This window comes from Tachyglossus aculeatus, chromosome 25, assembly GCF_015852505.1.
Source record: "Tachyglossus aculeatus isolate mTacAcu1 chromosome 25, mTacAcu1.pri, whole genome shotgun sequence".
Lineage (NCBI taxonomy): Eukaryota > Metazoa > Chordata > Mammalia > Monotremata > Tachyglossidae > Tachyglossus > Tachyglossus aculeatus.
In genome coordinates, this window is record NC_052090.1 from 9,837,701 (window position 1) to 9,860,752 (window position 23,052).

The 23,052-nt window shown below is 42.1% G+C and overlaps 1 protein-coding gene and 1 non-coding gene across 2 annotated transcripts in view; both read left to right on the top strand.

Moving 5' to 3' along the window:
* The first annotated feature begins 7,854 nt into the window (after positions 1-7,854).
* DSG4 (desmoglein 4) overlaps positions 7,855-23,052 on the top strand; it is a 29,399-nt gene continuing 14,201 nt past the window's right edge. The window contains exons 1-11 of the mRNA XM_038766517.1: positions 7,855-7,881; positions 9,025-9,186; positions 9,801-9,932; positions 10,863-11,018; positions 11,835-11,979; positions 13,325-13,491; positions 13,758-13,892; positions 14,665-14,850; positions 18,252-18,523; positions 21,301-21,440; positions 22,626-22,853. Of these exons, the coding sequence (XP_038622445.1) occupies positions 7,855-7,881; positions 9,025-9,186; positions 9,801-9,932; positions 10,863-11,018; positions 11,835-11,979; positions 13,325-13,491; positions 13,758-13,892; positions 14,665-14,850; positions 18,252-18,523; positions 21,301-21,440; positions 22,626-22,853 (1,750 nt within the window). The remainder of the gene's footprint in view (positions 7,882-9,024; positions 9,187-9,800; positions 9,933-10,862; positions 11,019-11,834; positions 11,980-13,324; positions 13,492-13,757; positions 13,893-14,664; positions 14,851-18,251; positions 18,524-21,300; positions 21,441-22,625; positions 22,854-23,052) is intronic.
* Positions 22,873-23,010, top strand: LOC119945623. Its single transcript, XR_005456283.1, has one exon. It is a non-coding gene; the product is annotated as a small nucleolar RNA SNORA7 (small nucleolar RNA).

The following is a 23,052-nucleotide window of genomic DNA, read 5'->3' on the forward strand; positions in this document are numbered from 1 at the left end:
TTGGGACATAGAGCATAAATAAGTGACACATTCCCTGCCCACGAGAAGGTCACACTCTAAAAGAGGAGATCAAACATCAAATTATTTACAATAATACATAGCACAAGGGTATTTTATAGAGAGCATATAGTTCCGAGAGAGACCACTGCATGGAATGACTGGACGCGGTCAAATCAGTCATAAGGGAAGTTCAACGGCATTGCTCAGAAGAGACTCCGCCATCCCCGGCATTTTGAGAACAAGGTGAGAAAGCAGGATTGGACAGGTGGGAAACTCAAGTTTAATGGAGGTATTGGAAAGGACATATTGGTTGGAAGCCTTGGGCTCTAAGCCAAGAGTGATTTCAGGTCCAGTAGTCCTAAAAAACCTGACCACTTACCGCCCACTATTTCTAGGATTAAGACTCCTGGAATCCCTTGAGGCAGAGTAATGTAATGGCCCTTCCCCATCTCATCTCCTGCACCAGGCTTTCCCCTGGCCCAGCTGCAACCCACAGCTTCCCCACGCCGGCACCTCTGTTGTCTTTGGTAAAAAGCCAATGACCAGCCCTGACCAGGCAAAAGTTTGGTGATAAACCAGACATCAGCATGTCATCATGAATCGCTTCCCCTCCACCCCACCTGCAAGTGGTGAACTTGCTTGGGACAGCAGATTCTAACCTTAAATCACTGGGCCGGACCCTCATAATCCTTAATTTTCTAAGCTTAAACTTTTGCCTGCTTCATTAGCATCAAAATCAAAGACCGATCCGTGCATTATTGCAAGCCACTCCACCAAGGGAGTGGCAGCACTTTGCAGGCGTTTGGTTATTCCATAATATCCACACTAGCCACAAAGAATTACTTTAAACAATATTTTGGCTGCGGCTTAAACCAATAAAAGGCACACTATTCCAAGGTCAGATGGCAGCAAATTATACCCTGGGTTTAACTTCCCTGACATTTTTAAAAGGGTATGAGTCATGATTTGATATTGTAAAGTGTCTGGATCACATGCAGATATTCCACTAATTCAGCTAAATAAGTTTTTGAATCATCCACGCTGGTAGTCGATGAAACAAGTTACATTTTGGTTTGGAGGATTTCTTTTGTTGCCTTTAAAAGTCAATCAAAATGCCATCTGCTTTAAGGTATTTTTGCTGCAGAAGCTGAACACGTTTTGTTATTAGAAGCACATACTTTATCTTCCAGCATTTGAGAAGGCAAAACAAAGTAATTAAGATTTCTTTATCAGATCAACATTTTTGTGAACACATCATGAACCCTTCTGGCTTCAGATCCGTACCCAATGAGGTCTTATTTCCTTCCCTTAAAAGGTCATTAAGGCAGAACATGCCCTTCCTCTCTCAATCAATCAATCATATGTATTGGTACTGTGGCAAGAGCACTGTACTAAGTGTTTAGAAGAGTACAGTATAAAAGAGTCGGAAGGCACATTCCCTGCCCACAATGAACTTACACATCGAAGCCTTTCTAAAATCACATCTCTTCCAAGAGGTTTTCTTTAAGAAAGAGTGACAGTCTGGATATAAATAATAGGTGCAAATTAATTAATAAATATGTGCATAAATGAATGAATGCTGAGGTGGCTGATGGGATGCTTGAGAAGATGGAGAGAGAAATCATTTTGAGAGGTAATAACAATGGTTCAGCAGCGTGCTAAGTGTTGCAGTTAGCACAAGATAATCAGAGCAAAGTCCTTGCTGTAGTAATAATAATAATGGCATTTGTTAAGTGCTTACTATGTGCAAAGCACTGTTCTAAGTGCTGGGGAGGATACAAGGTGATCAGGTTGTCCCATGTGGGGCTCACAGTCTTAATCCTCATTTTACAGATGAGGGAACCGAGGCACAGAGAAGTTAAGTGACTTGCCCAAAGTCACACAACTGACAAGCGGTGGAGCCGGGATTTGAACCCATGACCTCCCAAGCCAGGGCTCTTTCCACTGAGCCATGCTGCTTCCCTACACATTCCACATAATCATGTCTCCATGTTACAGATGAAAAACCAGGCTCAGAGACATTAAGTGGTTTGTCCAAGGTCACACTGCGGGCCAGTAGCAAACTAGAATTGGAACCCTGATCTTCTGGCTACCAGGCTTGTGCACTTCCCCTAGACACTGGAGCTTATGTAGGGCTGTTCCTTAGGAAAAAAAAAACACAGAGTTAATTGGGTTTTAGTTATGGTATTTGTTATGTGCTTACAATGTGTCAGGCACTGTTCTAAGCTCTGGGGTAGATACAAGGCAATCCGATTGGTCACGGTCCATGTCCCATGTGGCGCTCACAGTCTTCATCCCCATTTTACAGATGAGGTAACTGAGGCACAGAGAAGAGAAGTAACTTGCCCAAGGTCACCCAGCAGACAAATGGTAGAGTCAGGATTAGGACCGAGGTCCTCTGAGTCCCAGGCCCATGCTCTTCCCACTAGGCCACACGTCCTCCATGGCATAGTTTTGCCATGAAAATTTGCACAGCCCAAAACAATGTGGACTGAAAGGCAGTACAGTAGTTATGAGATACTTAAAAACATGACTGTAGTATGTTGCTCACTGTAAGACTCACATCACTCTGTACCCACAGAATGGAGACTAGAAGCACTGTTCTCGTATAACATTCACTTTTTGAAAATGTTAGTTCTAATGAACTAATGAGAAGCAGCATGGCTCAGTGGCAAGAGCCCGGGCTTTGGAGTCAGAGGTCATGGGTTCAAATCACGGCTCTGCCAATTCTCAGCTGTGTGACTTTGGGCAAGTCACTTCACTTCTCTGGGCCTCAGTTACCTCATCTGTAAAAGGGGGATTAAGACTGTGAGCCCCCCGTGGGACAATCTGACCACCCTGTAACCTCCCCAGCGCTTAGAACAGTGCTTTGCACATAGTAAGCGCTTAATAAATGCCATCAAAAAAAATGAAAATGTAGTTCAAAATGGTTTTGAAAGATCATTTCACTGGATAAATTTGAGGAGTGGAACAATAATAAAAAATAATAATGGTGATAACTTGTTAAGTGCTATGTTCCAAGCACTGTACTAAGCACTGGCTTGGATATAAGATAATCAGGTCAGACACAGTCCCTGTCCCACACAAGGCTCATAGTCTAAGTAGGAGGGAACCTCCTTTTATTTTTACTAATATTGATTGGGAAGTTGGACATTAATCAAGCTGTTCTAGAACTTTGGGAGCAAGTGGCTTCGAGCACAGATCTTCAAAAAAGGTAGGCCACTTGAGGAATGAAATAGCATGTATCCATAACCTAACACTGTGCAACATCAGTTTGAAAAAATAGAATGAAGGTATAAAGATTAATCACATGGTGTATATGCTTATACAAGTGACTATCATCCCCACTGCCTTACCAATAGTACCACTTAGCATTCTTCATTCTTCATATTGAGACAGGGCTATTTCATTAGTTGCTAAGAGAAGGGGATCAAAATATGTGATTGCTAATGTTAAGAGGGAGGAAAGGAGTCACAGCATGTCCTAGTGGGAAGAACACAGTCCTGGGAGTCAGAGGACCTGGGTTTTAATGCCTGCTCTGTCACTTGTCTGCTGTGTAACCTTGGACAAGTCACTTAACTTCTCTGTGCCTCAATTACCTCTTCTGTAAAATGAAGACTAAGAATGTGAGACTTGTGTGGGACATGGACCATGTTCAACCTGATTATCTTGTATCTATCCTAAAGCATACCATTAAGAAAAACAGTAGTCACCTCAGGCCACCTACTCCCTGGATGTTGACTACTGTTGTCAAGGTTGAAATCAAAGATTTGTAAACCAGCAGGTTTAAGGTTATGATGACTTCTGATGACGGTTACCACACCAGATCCTGTAGTGGGTGGGCCTTTCCCATCCCATTTAGACTGTAAGTTCCTTGTAGGCAGGGAAGATGCCTACCAACTCTGGTGTATTGGGCTACCCCAAGTGCTTAGTACAGTGCTCTGGACACATTAAGTGCTCAATAAATACCATTGATTGATGGATATTGGACATGCTGAGGGACTGTGAAACCCAAAACTCAAAGAAATCAATGACTCACAGAGCCAGATACTCTCCCAAGCACTTAGCACAGTGCTCTGTACCCAGTAATTGCTCAAATACCATTGCTTGATTTATTGATTGATTGATATTGGACATACTGAAGGACTGTCAAACTGCAAACCTCAAAGAAATCAATGGCTCATAGAGCTGGGATGTAGCCGCCTGGACCACCAGTGATTGTTTTATTCCGTTGGTTTCCAGGAGTGTACAGTGTCATTTATGTGAAAGAGGCCAATGTTTTGAACAGCTGGTGGAACAAAATTTGGCCCAGGGAATGCATCTTTTTCCTTCTCGTTCTTATTTATTATCTGCTCATGTGCTGAGTCTTTTCAACTGTTCTCTGTGAAGCAGATAGGTCAGAAATACCCGGATCCTGGGCGGCAAGTTGAAAAAGGAGATGAATCCTGTATAGAACAAACCTGTAGATTGCTAGGAGTTATCCTTAAGCACAAATAGTGCAGGAGGGAATATACATCTTGCATTGGTCTTTTTGAACACACTCTCATACATGGATAGGATCTCTTCATCAGTAGCTTCATCACCAAAGTGCATATCTTCATCATCGTCAGTGGTTTTTATTGAGCACTTACTGTGTGCAGAGCACTGTAGTAAGCACCTGGAAGAATACAATATAAAAATAAACAGACACATTCACTGGCCACATGAACTTACAGTCTAGAGGGGGAGGTAGACATTACTCTCTCTCTCACACACAGACACATACACAACACACACACATGCACCTGCTACCAATCTGGAAATAAGCCTTTTTTTCCTCCCCTCTGTGGACAATTTCTCTTCCGTAAAGTGATTCAGGTGTGGTAGCATATATTAGCAGGAGGCAGGCACTCTTATTATGAAGATTATAAATAAATCAGCTCACTGTCTAATCCTGCTTTTCACCAATGCACAGTTTCATCAGTTGGACAAGACCTTTGTTTTCTCATAGACTCTCCTCAGGGGATTGAGTGGAGGGAGGGTGGCAGAGGAGGAGGAGGAAGAGGAAGGCTGGCCTGGAGATAACTGGAAGAGCCTGAAACGCAGTCTGTCAGCGGGGCTGATGTCAGGGTTCCTGAAGAAGACACTGGGCTGTAATTGGTGCAGTGTAAGCTCATTGTGGGCTGCTGCTCTGCTGCATTGTACTCTCCCAAGGGCTTAGCACAGTGCTCTGCACATAGTAAGCACTCAATAAGTACCTTTGATGATGATAACAGTAATGATGGTACTTGTTAAGCACTTATTATGTGCCAAGCACCGTTCTAAGCATTGGATGATGATGTGGTTCAGAAAGAATGGTGCTGTCTGCATTTGTTGAACAACAGAGGTTTGATTGATCTTGGTCCAAACCCAGATATTACCTTGTCCCCTCATACCTCACCTCACTTCTCTCCTTCTGCAACCCAGCCCACACACTTGGCTCCTCTAGCTCTAAACTTCTCACTGTGCCCGGATCTCACCTGTCTCGCCGCCAGCCCCTGGCCCATGTCCTACCTCTGACCTGGAACCCCCTCCCTGCTCAAATCCAACAATTACTCTCCCCCACTTCAAAGTCTTATTGAAGGCACATCTCCTCCGAGAGGCTTTCCCAGACTAAGCCCCACTTTTCCTCATCTCCCACTCCCTTCTGCATCATCCTGACTTGCTCCCTTTGCTCTTCTCTCCCTCATCCCAGCCGCAGAGCACTTACGTATAAATCTGTAATTGTATTTATTCATATTGATGTCTGCCTCCCCTACTCTAGACTGTGAGCTCGTTGTGGGCAGGGAATGTCACTGTTAATTGTTTTATTGTACTTTCCCAGGTGTTTAGTACAATGGTCTGCACACAGCAAGCACTTAATAAATATGATTGAATGAATGAGTGGAAAAAACAGCTCCAGAAACACGTTTGCCTTGGTCATATAGGTTCTATCGGTTCTTTCAAAAGACAATTAACCAATGACCTAAAGGTCAGCCAAAGTTTCATGGTGTGAAGCTGACAGAGTTTTTAATGTGGCAACAGAGTAGCTTTGTGAAGCCAAACTCCAATCTGGTCCATTCACACATGTGAGGACTGGGCGATTGAGTCTCCATGGGACTTGTCTGCTGTGTGACCTTGGGTAAGTCACTTCACTTTTCAGTACCTCAGTCTTAATGGGGATTAACACTTTGAGCCCTATGGAAGATAGGGACTGTGTCCAATCTAATTTGCTTGTACCCACCCCAGCACTTAGTACAGTGCCTGGCACATAGTTAGCACTTAACAAATACAATAATAATAATAATACTAATAATGGGACTCAGCTGTGTGCCCTCTGTCCATGGATGATCAATGAAACAGTAACTGTTATCAAAATATGTCCAACCCTCCCTATCTGAGCTAAGAGCAGTTAGCCAGTCAGGAAGACATGCTAACAGCAGGAGAGTCAGTCTCCCACCCTTGCCTGTAGGGAGAATGAAAATCAAATTCAGTGTTACATGCATAATTATTTAAAGTAGAGCCAAGAGTTAAGTTCCACAGATAGCACTATTCCATCATGCCAAATTGGAAAATGTTCTCATTTATTAGTCTCCTTAGTAGGATTTCTCCATCTTTAAATGTGTTGTCAGCATTAACCATGAAAATGCTTTCTAGAAGGTAAGTAGCATTCCACCTGAGGAAAAGTGTAATTAATTCTTTAATTCTTTTATGTTGCCAACTTGTACTTCCCAAGCGGTTAGTACAGTGCTCTGCACACAGTAAGTGCTCAATAAATATGATTGATGATGATGACGATGAATTACTAAAGAATGGAAAAACTTCTGGGGCATATCTTACTGGAATCTCATACAAAACCTCAAATGTCTCTGGCATCTGGGAGTGAGGTCATTCACAGCAGATCTGAAAGGTGTCCTCAAAAACTGTCAGTTACTGAAGTGCTTTTTCCCCACTGTGGGGGTTAATAATACAGCTTCCTTTCTTCCTATTTTTAATGATATTTAATTCATTCAATCATATTTATTGAATGCTAACTGTGTGCAAAGCATTGTACTAAGTGCTTGGGAGAGTATAATACAATAACAAGCAGATACATTCCCTGCCCACAACGAGCTTGCTAAGCGCTTACTGTGTGTCGAGCACAGTTCTAAGCGCTGGGATAAATACAAGTCATTCATTCATTCACTCATTCAATCGTATTTATTGAGCGCTTCTGTGTGCAGAGCACTGTACTAAGCACTTGGGAAGTACAAATCGTTAGCATATAGAGATGGTCCCTACCCGACAATGGGCTCACAGTCTAGAAGGGGGAGACAGACAACAAAACAAGTAGACAGGTGTCAATAGCATCAGAATAAATACAATTATAGCTATATGCACATCATTCATAAAATAAATAGAGTAAGAAATATGTACAAATATATACAAGTGCTGTGGGGAAGAGAATGGGGTAGGGTGGAATGAGGGGGGTGATGGGGAGTGGAAGAGGAGGAGAGGAAAAGGGGGGTCTTAGTCTGGGGAGGCCTCCCGGAGAAGGTGAGCTCTCAGTAGGGCTTTGAAGGGAGGAAGAGAGCTAGTTTGGCGGATGTGTGGAGGGAGGGCATTCCAGGCCAAGTTAATCAGGTGGGACACAATACCAGTCCCACATGGGACTCACAGTCAAGTAGGAGGGAGAATAGGCATTGAATCCCCATTTTACAGTTGAGGAAATAGAGAAGTTAAGTGATTTACCCAAGGTCACACAGCAGGCAGAAGGCAGAGCTGGATTAAAACCCAGGTCATCTGCCTCCCAAGTCCATGTTTTATCCACTAGGCCATGACGCTCCCCCAAGGTACATACTGCCTATTGGAGGCAATATGGAGATTTTGCATGACATTTTGCATGTATGGAGATTTTGCATGAAATCCAAGTGGTCTCATAGTAGCATATTGATCTAAGTATTGATTAAGGCCCTACATATACCACCTTATATTTTCAACACTATTCATTGATTGGATGATTGACAATGAAGAATTCATGCAAGGGGATTAGCTTGATCTTCTTGCTAATTGTGGGTTCATTTCAAAGTCATGTAAAGCCACCTTGGCTTCTCCTCCCCTCTCCCAAATGTCCTCTAACTACTCTTCCAGAAGGCCCCTGTGAGTATCTAGGCTTTACAGCCCTCAGGAGGATAAGATGGAACCCAGGTGGGTGTGAGGAAGAGCCCTCCAAAGGATAAAGTGCAGACTCACTTTTCCCAGTTCTCTTGGTCTGGTGTGGCAAAAAAAATGGAGAAGGAAGAGCAATCAGCTTCTGGCTGGGAGTCTCCCCTGAGTGGAGACAGTCTGCGGTGGGGGGGGATGGACACACTATTGATTCCCATTTTAAAGATGAGGTAACTGAGGCCCAGAGAAGTTAAGTGACTTGCCTAAGGTCACACAGCAGACATGTGGCAGAGCTGGGATTAGAACCCAGGTTCTTCTGACTCCCAGGACAATGCTCTATCTGCTAAGCCACTCTGCTTCTACTAATACTATTACTACTATTACTACATACAATATCCTTCAGATTCTGTGAGCATCCATTTCCTGCTGTTGCTAATATAGTTTTAGAATGTGGACCAAAATCACTGGCATAATAAATGATTCAGTACACTGAATGCTATCAAATTCTTCCTCTAAGTGACATTCTGCTACTTCTTTATAGCATCTGTTGATGAAGGTATCATTATTTTCCCCAAAAAATAAATCCAGTCCATTGACAGTAACTAGATTTTGATGGGTGAACTGTTGATCACATTTTCTCTAACTGAAAGCCTGGAGAATTGGCTGCTGCTTCTTATTCAGTAAAAATTCAGTGTGTAGAATATTCTGATCCCATCTTAAGGCTTCACCTGGACATCTTAGACTTGAATTAGAGGTTTCTGTGGGAAGAGAATATGAGAAAAGTGCATTCTTTACCATTCAAGTGGAACCTTGGCAAATACAGGACCAGATAGGACCAACTTCCATAAGCTAAATCGTTCTTTTTCTCCCTCTTCCTTGCAGGGAGCTCCATTGTCTGGTCTGGGTCAGAATTATGGACAAGGGGTGAAGTTAAAGAAAGTCTTTTGCCAATATTCTTGCTTGTTTAAAATGTCCAAGTTTGTGCTAACCATATGCCTTCATTCACAGGTGGTGCAGACTGTAAACAGTGAATTTTTTGTAGAGGTAATGTATGACAAATGAACTCCCTTAAAAAACAGAAATGCATGCATGCACACATACTAACAAGTCTATAGCTTCTACATCAAGCATCATTAATATTTTACCTATCCAATGGAAACACCAAACTAAGAGGAATTGAAGACTAAGTCCACAAGCAGTAACAAGAGGAGAAAAATGTATCATGGAAACTGGGTTATGAGATAGAGGAACCCAAGAAATCCCCTGGTTGATTGTAGATTCTCCTCTCTGGATTTTCATGGGGACTGTCAGATTTACCGGTGATTGACACTCTGGTGCTGCCTAATGTCAAGCTTACAGGTTAACCTTGTCAATATTTTACCACATTACATTCGGTATAGCATCTCACTTTAACTCTCAATTTATTTAGTGGGATAACAAGACTCCTAAGTGACTATTATGGAGAGGCATGACACTTGCCATACTAGATATTTCCAGAGGCTACAAATCTTTACAAATTCCCTCTAATGTTAGTGCACATTCCCCTTTCTCCTGATATTTCCCCCTTCCCCGGGAATATTTCAGAAACTTATTCTAAAGGGGATTTTCAAGGATGATGGTTCTGTGACTTTAAAAAACTGAAGCCGTTTCTCCTCAAGGTGAGAGATGAAGGCAGTGAAAATGGAACTGCAAAATGGGAAATGGTCCGAAGACAGAAAAGGGAATGGATCAAATTTGCAGCGGCTTGTCGAGAAGGAGAAGACAACTCAAAGAGGAATCCCATTGCTAGGGTAAGTGATTAAGCCAGTAAATGTTTCTCACCTGGGGTGTGAGATGGCTCTTCCCTAATCATTGAGATTGATTTTGGGAAGGACAACCACCCCACTGTTTCTTCAAGCATCCTGTTGCCGCTGTTGATGGCAGAATCCTGGGCTACATGGAACATTGATGTGACCCAGGACTGAAATTTCTCATAATCTTAGGATAAGAAGAGAAGGGCCGATAAGGTTCTGTAATTAGCATGTTTGATTTTCCTTCTGCAAAACTATGAGTTCAGAGAATGCAAATCAAGCTGGTGTGTGACCACAGTCCAAATCAGGGTTTAGCGGTTGTACGGTAGCTAGTGTATTTTGAATCCTTAATATCCACAGTAATAATCCCAATTCCCCTCTCTTCCATTCCCATGTCCCTCACCCCTGAAATTTTACACTATTCTGATGATGCAGGCCAAGAGGGCTTTTCCTCACCCCCTTACAGTCAGGAACAGTGGATGACAATTCCTTAAAGGGTCCAGGCACCAAGGAGAATTCAGGAGAAGGGTGGGGACAGGATTTTATCCCTTGGATCAGATCTTTCTGAGTTTGAAGAGAAGGAACAGATTCATTAGTTAATGATCATGAGGAGGAGGAAGAGGAGGGGCTGTGGTGAGAAGGGTGGTGATGATTTTAAGAACTGTTGAGGTCGAATGAGAGTGAGCATTCAACAAAAGCAGAGAGCCCTGTTTTACAAAGTAAAAGGTGAGTTGGGTTTCAGACCAAATTGTTCCTGTGAGGGGAAAAAAATGTATGTAAAGAATCAATGATCAAAGTTTTACCATAATGCAATTCTCCTCCGTTTGACTGAAGTCCATCACCAAAATTACTGGAGTTTGGATGAGGATGGGGTCAAGGACGGAACGAAAGTATCATTGATGTTACTGACTGTGCGGTGTTTTCTCATAGATCCGATCAGACTGTGAAGTAAACCAGAAAATTACATATCGCATCTCTGGGGTGGGGATTGACAGGCCTCCTTTCGGTGTCTTCACCGTCAACTCTAGAACCGGAGAGATTAACATAACCTCGGTGGTCGATCGGGAGATGACACCAATGTTCTTGGTAAGTCATATCCCTGGGCTCAAATGATCCCAATTTTCCTCGTCCTTTTGTTTCTAAAGGTCAGTGCCAAAGAAGAAGATTTACTGTTCTGGTACAAATCAATAATGTATGTAAGTGCTCAATAAATACCACTGATTGATTGAATGAAACCAGGACTGGAAATGCACTGAATGGGAAAGATAGGTTTGCTATTGATTCCACTGGTCCTGGGAAGCAGCATGGTCTAGTGGATAAAGCATGGGCCTGGAAGCCAGAGGACCTGTGTTCTAATCCCACTCTGCCACTTGTCTGCTGTGTGACCTTGGCCAAGTCATTCAACTTCCTTTTGCCTCAGTTTCCTCAAATACAAAATAGGGATTCAATACCTGTTCTCCCTCCTACTTGATTATGAGCCCTAAGTGGGACAGTACTTGTACTGTCTTGACAGTGACTTGTACTTCCCAATCTCTTAGTACAGTGCTCTGCACACAGTAAGCGCTCAATAAATACATTTGAATAAATTGAATGAATGAATGACAGGGACTGTATCCATCCTGATGAACTTGTATCCAGAACAGGGCTTGACTAAGCTCACTTTGGGCAGGGAACTTGTCTACCAGCTCTGTTATATCACGCTCTCCAAAGCTCTGCACACAGTAAGAGCTGCACACAGTAAGTGTGATTTATTGATTGACACATAGTCAGCGCTTAACAAATACCATAAAATAATGTTCAGAAGGACAGTCAGGGTCCCCTGAGAAAGATATCTATTTTCAACCCTAATCATAATTTCTGAGATTTTAGCTGCAAATGGCACTCTTCTTCCTCTCTTTGCAGATCTATTGCCGAGCTCTGAATTCAAGGGGAGAAGATTTGGAGAGTCCTCTGGAGCTTAGAGTGAAAATAATGGATATAAACGATAACCCTCCAGTGTTTACACAGAATGTGTACACTGCTGCTATAGAAGAAAATAGTGCTGCAAGTAAGTAGAGCCACAGAATCACCCTCTTGGGTATTCCATTTTCTCTTGGTCCATGGTTTTCGAACAGTGGCACACCACCGAAGTCCTGAGGCACACCTGTATGCCTGAGAAATTTCCAGGTGTCCCTAACCGTCCTGTTACCTCTAAATCTCACCGTATAGCCCATGCTGAGTGTAGTTCCGAGCATGTTTGCTAATGTGCAGGGTGAATCCAAGATCATTTTTGTCCCCATCATGGTGAAATCACAAGCCTCCCTCTCTCCCCCTTCCTGTCTCCGTTTGCCCATCCTCCCCCAGCTCCCATGGGCACATGAAGCCCATAACCTTCTCCTCAAGCCTCTGGTGGGAACTGTTATAGAGGACTCTGCTCTCTCCATATTCGAGGTTAAAATAATGTTTTGGAAATTAGAGCTGTGCAGACACGACCAATTTTGAACCTGGGAGAAGGGCACCAGTTGATTGATTCATTTTGTCAATACCTAGGCATATTTTCTGTCTCCTCTTGACTGTGAACTTGTTGTGGGCAGGGAATGTGTCTGTTATATTGGCATATAGTAAGCGCTTAACAAATACCATTATTATTATTATATTACTTTTCTTACTACTACTTCATTCATTCATTCAATCAATCGTATTTATTGAGTACTTACTATGTGCAGAGCACTGTACTAAGCGGTTGGGAAGTACAAGCTGGCTACATATAGAAATGGTCCCTACCCAACAATGGGTTCACAGTCTAGAAGGGGGAGACAGACAACAAAACAAAACATATTAACAAAATAAAATAAATAGAATAGTAAATATGTACAAGTAAAATAAATAGAGTAATAAATCTGTACAAACATATATACAGGTGCTGTGGGGAGGGGAAGGAGGTAGGGTGGGGAGGATGGGAAGGGGGAGAGGAAGGAGGAGGCTTTGTTTACTTTCTCGTTGAGAGATAGGAAAGATATTGCCAAATAACTCATAAACTTTCAGAATCAACCCTTCAGTATATGTTAAAAAGGGATAGTGTCAACAAAGTTAACTAAATTAAGTAAAGGAATTCCAATCAATTCAAGGATCCATCAAAAGAATTTCCTGAGAACCTACTGGGTGCAGAGCACTGTATTAAGCCTTTGAGACTACAAAAGAGTTAGTAGCCATGATTGCTGCCCTCAGATAGAATACAATCTAGCAGGGGAAACCAACATTAAATTACAGGTAGGAAGAAGAAATAAAATATAAAGTTTTTTTTTTTTCATAAGTGCTGTTGGGGGTGGAGGGGTCTGAATATACCAGTATTTTGAAGTAACCAAATGCAGTCCTGAAAAAGTGAAATTCAACCCATTTATCTTAATTCCTAGACACGCTGGTGGTAAAGCTAAGTGCCACAGATGCAGATGAGGAAAATAATTTGAATTCTAAAATCGCCTTCAAGATAATCTCTCAGGAGCCTGCAGGTGCACCAATGTTTATTCTGAACAGATATACTGGAGAAATTCGCACAATGACTAATTTGCTTGACAGAGAGGTAAAGCCTTCCACAAATGAATGGTCAGTGGCAAAGAATTTCCTTTAGAAAAAGACAGATGATGATGTACCACATTAGTATTCTTACCCAAGCATAAAGGGAAGATGAAAAAGCAAAAAAGGCTATTTTTGATTGAAAATAGAATACTTAGATAAGTTTTCTCCCCTGTGTTACATGTCTAATTAAAGAAGTGAACAGCATTTACCATTTTTGAATCCAGTTTGAGATTTGAGCCAATTGATGCATGTTTCTATTTTATTTTCTAGCAACACAGCTCCTATAATCTTCTTGTGAGAGGGTCAGATCGGGATGGGGCTTCTGACGGAATGTCAACCCAATGTGATTGTAGAATTAAAGTTCTAGACATCAATGATAACTTCCCAACACTTGAAGAGACATCGGTAAGTTATTTCTCCTGAATACAATGTTATCACCCGACCAGCAGTAATTAAATGAGTTTTTCTGGTAATCTGACAGCAGAATTCTGATTTTGGATATGTATTGAAGGTATTTCACCTGAATGTATCTTTGAAATTCTTGTATTCCACCTGAATCATCATCATCATCAATCGTATTTATGGAGCGCTTACTATGTGCAGAGCACTGTACTAAGTGCTTGAGAAGTACAAATTGGCAACATATAGAGACAGTCCCTACCCAACAGTGGGCTCACAGTCTAAAAGGGGGAGACAGAGAACAAAACCAAACATACTAACAAAATAAAATAAATAGAATAGGTATGTACAAATAAAATAAATAAATAAATAGAGTAAAAAATATGTACAAACATATATACATATATACAGGTGCTGTGGGGAAGGGAAGGAGGTAAGATGGGGGAGATGGAGAGGGGGACGAGGGGGAGAGGAAGGAAGGGGCTCAGTCTGGGAAGGCCTCCTGGAGGAGGTGAATGTATCTTAGAATTTCTAAGATACCTGAATGTATCTTAGAAATTCTTGTATGCAAGTGTATCATCTTTATAGATTTGTACATGTTAATTTAAGTTGTTCTATGGGTGAGCAAACATTATGACACCTATTATTGTAATGCTTCTGATAATTGATATTCACTCTCTTATTTTACAATATATGGAATGATATATCTTTCAGTAGTTGTCTCTTTTATTTAAAACTAACCATTCAGCACTGAGAAAGTGTGCATCTGTCATTTCAGTATTCAGCAAGTATTGAAGAAAACTGCCTCAATTCAGAATTGTTGCGGTTTCGAGCAATTGATCTCGATGAAGAATACACAGACAACTGGTTGGCTGACTTTTTCTTCGTCTCTGGAAATGAAGGAAATTGGTTTGAAATCGATACAGATTCAAGAACAAATGAGGGGATTTTGAGGGTTGTTAAGGTACGATGTGGCTGTAGCAGTATTTTGTCTCTGAGATTGTTGAATTGTAATTATTCAGAGAGTTACAAGAACCAGGAAAGTCATTTATCTCAGAAGCAGGCATGAGAAGAATAGTTAGTTGTTGCAAGAACTAAGGTTAATTTTATCTTGTACATCTTGTGTTCCTACTTTGGCTATAAGTCCCACGTGGGACAGGGGCTGTGTCTAACCTGGTTAACTTGTATCTAACCCAGTGCTTACAGCAGTACTTGACACACAATAAATACTTCATAAATACTAGAATTAATTAATTAGATTATCAGCTCTTTGAATGCCGATATCACATACTTTCATCACTTACTCTCTCCCAAATGCTTAGTGTGGCTGCCCTTCATATTTGAAGACCCCATTCATTCAATTGTATTTACTGAGCACTTACTATGTGCACAGCACTGTATTAAGCACTTGGAAAGTACAATCTGGCAACAGATAGAGACAATCCCTACCCAGCACTGGGCTCACAGTCAGTCTCCTGATGCTATGAAAATGTATTTGGCTGAAAAGGCCAATGTGGGATCCATAATTCTCACTGCACTGGGCACAAAAAAATGTTATCCCTTTTTGTGTTGGACTTAATGTTTGAAGCATACCTGGTGCTATTTTCTCTTGGGCCTCCTTGTCTCTCTTTCCACGTGAGACTTTTACTCAGAGAGAACCACTCCCTTCTTAAGGGCAGTGTACGATTCAGGTCAGACGCTGCTTCATACAGAGAAATTTTCTGTTCCATGGCTTAATACAGGCTTTGCAGCCTGGCTTAATGGAAAAATCACAGGACTGGCCATCAGGAGCCTGGGTATCTAATCCCATTCAACCACTTGCCAGTTGTGTGGCCTTGGACAAGTCATTTAACGTCTCTGTGACTCAGTTCTGCCAGCTCTCAAATTTGGGACCAGATCCCAAATGGAAGGGGTGCTATGGAGCCAGTAGTGTGGAGGAATGTGTCTGTTTATTGTTGTTTTGTACTCTCCCAAGTGGTAGTACAGTGCTCTGCACACAGTAAGAGCTCAATAAATATGGCTGAATGAATGCATGAATGGCCACCAAACTGGCCATGGGCATCTGAACCCCAGCTTGGATAGAGGCTGAAGTGCCAGGCAAAATGTCATAGCTTTCCACACTTAAGCCTGTGCTAAAGATTGACTGATTGTTGTGTAGTGTTTGCGCTAGACTACACAATGTCACAAGGTTCATTTTGTCTGGAGTAGATGTTTTCAGTGCCCACTTATCACTCTAGAGCTAGGTCTGCCCCAGCCTTCCTTAGCAGGAAGTTCTTTTGAAACAAAAATTGCAGAATGTTGAAAGTTAAATATGGGGCATCAGTATATCAACCAGGCAGAAGCCAAAATTCAAGCCAGTTTCTCTGAATATCTCAGTCTATAGTCAGTCCTTCAGCAGAAATTCCCCTGATGGAGCAAACATTTAAAAAAATATTTCAAATGTAACAGGATATGCTCTCCTGGAATTTCTATTGGAGAAAATGTCCTTCTGCTAAAATTGCAAAAATGATGTGCATCTAGCTTTACTTCTATTTATTCTGATGACCTGACACATGTCCATATGTTGTTTTTTTTGTTATCTGTCTCCCCCTTCTAGACTGTGAGCCCGTTGTTGGGTAGGGACCATCTCTATATGTTGCCAACTTGTACTTCCCAAGCCCTTAGTACAGTGCTCTGCACACAGTAAGTGCTCAATAAATACAATTGAATGAATGAATGAAAAAGCCCTCCATCTTCATACTTGGTTTAGTAATCATACTGGTATTTGTTAAGCACTTACTATCTACCCAACACTGTACTAAGTCCTGGGGTAGATACAAGAAAATCAAATTGTACACCGTCCATGTTCCACATGGGGTTCACAGTCTAAATTGGAAGAAGAGCAAGTATTGAATCCCCTATTGTTACAAATGAGGAAACAGAGGCACAGCAAAGTAAAATGACTCCAAGTTCACACAGCAGCAAAGTGGTGGAGATGGGATTATAACTCAGATCCTCTCTCTCTCAGACCCCAGCTCTTTCTTCCAGGCCACACGGCTTTACTCTAAACTTTCGTTATAAACTCACTGCAACTGGACCTAAAGTAGCCCCTTCAAAATCTAAGCCTCCAATCAGTGTTCTACTAGTTTTTCCCATTTTTTTTTGGTTGTCCACCTGATCACCAGCGGACAGGAGATGAAACCATGCCACTAGTCTTCAGTCAAATGAACCCGTTCCACAGCCAGCTTCTCCTGAGCCCACACATTGGCCCTGAGGCTGGCCACCATTTAATTACAGTTTTCCCCTCATCTGATGGATGCAGGTGTCACCTTTGTAGTTTGCCTGCTTCAGCACTGGAATGACAGGCATTTTCTAAAACTATCTTACAATGTTTATTTATACTGTATGTATAGAATTCCATATTTGAGAGATAGCATGGGCCCATGGCATTAGTCCTTTCCTATTTCATTGGGTGAAGGAAAATTGTGTGTTTGTGTGTGTGTGTGTGTGTGTGTGTGTGTGTGTGTGTGTGTGCGCGCGCGCGCATGTGTGTGTGTGTGTTGCTGGGTTGGCTGTTTTTAAAAATGTGTCTAGTCTATGCATGATTGTTCCTGTTTGATATATAAAAAAACAATGAGCTAGGAGAGTCTGCCCATACTAAAATATCTCAAGAGGTGGATCAATAGCTTCATTCCAAATATATAATTCCCATCCTACAAATTGAATGTACCAACAAGAGCCCATGCAAAATGAATGTTTCTCTAGAGGAGATCATCCTAAGTTTTATTCTTTGAAGTTTTTATTTGAAGTGCAAGTAAGTTTACAGTTTGGTTTTCAGTAAAGTCCCCTGGATTTACCAGCTATTGCCCAAGAGGGAAAGTGTAGGTGTGGGAAAATATCCAATGCCAGAACAAGTTCGGTGGGTGAATGAATTGGCTTCTGGGGTATCCAGTTCATAACCCTGATTTTATCCCTGTGCCTTAATTAGAGAATATGGTTACAAACAGAATATTGCAGATCTCCCTGAAATGGAGCTCCATTTTTTGCTTCAGAAACTTTCTAAGGAGGAGTAACACATCCTAGTGGAAAGAGCATGGGGCTGGGTGTTAGAGGACCCGGATTCTAATCCCAGTTCTGCCACTTACCTGCTGTGTGACCTTGGGAAGTCATTTAACTTCTCTGTGCCTCAGTTACCTCATCTTTAAAATGGGAATTAAATCCTTCTCCTTCTGACTTAGACTGTGAGCTCTTTGTGAGACAGGGACTGTATCTGACCAGATTATCTTGAATCTACCCCAGCGCTCAGTACAGTATCTGACATATAGTAAGTGCTTAACAATTACTACTAAGTACAAGTACCATATATATTTCTGTTGCCCCTTTCAGATGCTGGATTATGAACAGATGCCAAATATGTACGTCAGCATCGGGGTGAAAAACAAAGCCGAGTTTCATCCTTCAGTTGCTTCCCATTACCGGATTCAGTCAACACCTGTGAGAATACGAGTTATTAACGTGAGAGAAGGAGCCATATTTAATCCAAATTCCATGAGCTTCAGCATTCGAGATGGCATAAGAGGGGACGCCTTGTTAAATTATGTGCTTGGGACATACACCGCCACTGATCTAGACACTGGAATTGCTGCAAAGAATGTCAGGTAAAACAAGTTTTTACTGGGTCTGATGAGTGTTTAGGTACAATAATTTGGACTAACACTCATTTCCCTGGAGAAAGTATTTTCCAGAAAGCCAACTTGGCCCTAGGAGCCTTTCCTGAACTTTACCCTAGTCAGGAGACTGTAAACCGCACCACTCTGAGGTGGGGAAAGGGAATGGGGAATTGTTCAGGCAGGGATCTAGTTTGGAGAGAAAGAGAGAAGATCAAAGCAGCCCACAGTTATTATCCAGAAGGCCCTTTGATCTCCTCAGGGCACCTGCCCTACACCAGGGGATGCCATAAACTTGGAGCTGCCCTGATCTTTGACTGGTTACTCTGGATGCCCGAGGCCTCTGTGCAGTTAAGTCAGGAAAAGACAAGGGAGAACCAGTTCTGGGGAGTTTGTAAACCAGAATGACCTGTACAGGGCCAGAAATGGGCAAGGGACAAAGCACAACAGTGCTTTGCACATAGTAAGCGCTTAACAAATACCGTCATTATTATTATTAAAAAGCAGGAGGAACTAAGGGAGGGAGCTGCAAGCAGGAACTGGGTTTCACCCAGGGCTTCTCAGATGAGACAAACCAAACTTTAGCCTGTTCCTCTGCTGCATCCTATCTTGCCAACCGCCTCCTTCCCTGCTCCGCCACCACAAAGAAAGATCTTTTTGATTTTACAATTGTTGAACTAAAGGAGATCGCATCTCAGGTCTAGAGATGAGCAATAATCCTATTTTAAGGGATAGAAAATGGATACTTTGGCGAAAGGTTTAAGGAATTGGGGCTGCTAAACCTGGAAAAGAGAAGGCTGAGAGGTGGTTAATAATGTGTCAAGTTTAAGAAATATTTAGGTGAGGACACTGGTCAGTGGCACCAGAGGACAGAATAAGAGGAAGTGGCCTTAAACTGAGAATGAAGGAGTGATAAGTTGGACAATAGCAGGCTACCAAGGAAGGTTCAAAAGATTCTATTCATTCATTTAAACGTATTTATTGAGTGCTTACTATGTGCAGAAAACTATCCTAAGCACTTGGAAGAGTACAATACAATAATAAACTGACACATTCCCTGCCTACAATGAGCTTCCTGGAAACCTCCTTGAAAAATAGACTATCTGCCCCCAGTGGGACATTTACCTGCCATTGGTCTGAGCCAGATGACATCTTGGAGTCTTTTCTAGTTCTTGGATTTTGATTCCTACTTAAGGACATTATGTTAAATGGTTTTAGGAGTAATTCAAGAACTCTGGAAGGGATGAATCAAATGAAAGTGGGGAGAAATGTCACAAGGCAAAAAGCACAATGCCTTTGCCTACGCTGTCCCTTTGTAGACATGGAACTAATTTTCCTTAGACCCAGAATTCATCCCTACTCTTCTATGTCCACATTTGCCAGCCCATAACCATCGAGTCCATCTGGAAACATAAGACAGAAGACTATGGGAGTACCCAGAGCTCAGCCTTGTTTTGTATATTACTGTTTTAAACCTAGAGTCAAGGGAAGCACTAATGATTAAGCCTATTAGAGTTAGTTTTTCTTCCCCCTACTCCATGATTAAAAATGGACCCCATCTTTAATGCATAGCTGACAGGGGAAGGTGTGAGTCTTTAAAATGTCAACCATACCATGAGTGCGATCCATCAATGGAATTGACTGTAATAAGTGCTTGGAAGAGTACAATAGAATTAGCAGACCCCATTCTACCCTCAAAGATTAAACAATCTAGCTGGAGAAATAGGCATTCAGGTAAAATCACATCTGAGAGTGTTCCAGAAAGGGCTTGGGCAAGAGATCAGGGGTGGGGGAGATGAGAACAATTGTGTTGATTGGATCCAATTACTAGATTGGATCAAGGGATCAGTTTAAACAATCAAACTTATCATAATGACTACCACTCTATAACATGCCAGTTTGGACCTCCACAACAATTAGGGGCAAATCACAAGTTCAAGATCAACTTCTTCCAAGAGGCCTTCCCCGACTAAACCCTCATTTCTTCTATCTCCTCTCCCTTTTGGGTCACCTTTCCACTTGGATTTATACTATTTATTCACCCCACCCTCATCCCCACAGCACTTATGTACATATCTGTAATTTACTTGTTTGTATCAATGTCGTTCTCCCCCTCTAGACACTAAGCGCCTTGTGAACAGGGAACATGTCTGCCGAATCTGTTATACTGTACTCTTCCAAGCATTTATTGCAGTGCTTTGCACACAATAAGCTCTTAATAAATATGATTGATTGATTGATCATCCAGAATTGAACTGGAATTTCACTGTGGCTAGCTCCCTTTAGTAGAGCTCTAATGAAGGTTGAGGCAGATAAACTGATGAGAGGTAGGTCGCCCAAGATACAATAAAAAGGGCATAGTTAAACTATAGGACATCATAGTGGCCTAGTGTATAGAGCACAAGCCTGGGGGTAAGAAGGACCTGGGTTCTGATCCCAGCTCTGCCACTTATCTGTTGTGTGACCTTGGGCAAATCATTTCACTATAAAATGGGGATTAAGATTGTGAGCTCCAACTCAGGAGGAACAGAGAACTTGATTACCTTGTATCTATCCCAGCGCTTAGAACAGTGCCTGACATAGTAAGCGCTTCACAAATACCATAAAAAATAAAGAGTTGTAAAATGTTTTACTCTTTCTGTGGGTAACACTTGCATTTCTTTTATCCACAAATAACATTATTTTTAATGCCATTAACCATTGGAAAAATAAGATCACACCATGGGTTTTTCATATCATTTATGTGTATTTTTTTTAATTGAAAACAGGTATGTCATGGGACACGATGCAGGAAGCTGGCTAAAGGTTGACTCAAGAACGGGTGAGATTCGATTTTCCAAGAAATTTGATCGGAAATCAAAATATATTCACGATGGGATCTACACAGCAGAGCTTCTGGCTATAGAGGGTAAGAAAATTGGTTTTTCGGTAGTTTTTAATAGACTTTTCTAGTGTGACATTCCCATGGGGATATTCAAATAATGGCCACCTGCTCCTAGCCAAGGGAATTTCAAACTAAGATGTCATTTATAGTCTCCCTAAGATGAATTATGGGGGCTTTAGGGCAGGAAGGTCTTTAGGTGGTGCATAGAAGACCAAATCAGGAGTCAAAAGTGTTTGTTTTCTGCACACAGTAAGTGCTCGGTATATGATTAAAAACAGGAAATAGAGTTTTCCAACTGATGCCATATGCAACTTCTAGCCCAGTTCTTCAGTGAGTCATAACCACTTAATTTCCAGATCGCCAGTAATAAATTAGAGAAGCAGACATTAATATTACAGGTATGTACATATCTGTAATTTATATGTATAGGAAGCAGCATGGTCTAGTAGATAGAGCACAGGAGTGGGAGTCAGAAGGACTTGGATTCTAATCCCAGCTCTGCCGCATGTCTGCTGTGTGACCTTGGTCAAGTCATTTCACTTCTTTGGGTCTCATTTATCTCATCTGTAAAATGGGGATTAAGAATGTGAGCCCCATGTGGGACAAGGATTGTGTCCAACCTGATTAGCTTATATCTACCCCAGCGCTCAGAACAGTACTTGACTCGTAGTAAGCAGTTAACAAATATCATCATATCATAAGTTTGTTATGAGGCTGAGGGAGGGGTAAATAAAGGGTGCAAGTTCAAGCCCAACGCAGAGGGGAATGGGAGAGGAGGACTAAGTAAAGATAATGGTGGCACAAGGGACAGAGAAGTTGAGTGACTTGTCCAAGGTCTCACAGCAGACAAATGGTGGAACTTGGATTGGAACCCAGATCTTCTGCTTCCCAGGCCTGTGCCCTTTCTACCAGACCAAGCTCCCATTGTTGGGTAGGGACCATCTCTATATGTTGCCAACTTGTACTTCCCAAGCGCTTAGTACAGTGCTCTGCACACAGTAAGCGCTCAATAAATACGATTGAATGAGTGAATGAATGAATCTTGGACCCTGTTGCCGGCGAAAGATGGATGGGCAAGGCCCAGATTGGGATTCTGGACTTTCTTATAGTCCTGCAGCCTCTTGGATGTGTGGTTCTGTCCTGATCAATAGAGGGGAGTGGGGAAAAGAGAGAAGATTCCTCTTCAGTCATATCTTTTCATTATTTCAGATGGCTCCGGGAGAACTGCCACTGGCACCATCTGTGTGGAAGTTCCAGACATCAGCGACTACTGCCCGGTCATTTTCTCTGACACTCGGAGTGTTTGTGGAGCATCTCCATCTGCTATTATCTCCATCAGAGATGCCAACGACTATTCCTTCGGTTCGCCCTTTACATACTGTGTGGCCGATCAGCCCCAAGGAACAGCCACTTTATGGGAAATCAGATCAATAAATGGTGAGTACAGTAGAGCAGCCCCCTTTCAGGATGGCAGCTGGAGAGTTGCCAGTACTCTACCAGTCTCGACTATGGGAGGGAGAATCAAGCAGAGCCATACCCATTCCATTCCTAGCTTGGGCAGTGGCTAGCGAGTGGAAGGCAATCTGCTACAAGTCAAAACTCACCTGTGTTGGGCAGCAGCGTCAGGGGAGAGAGT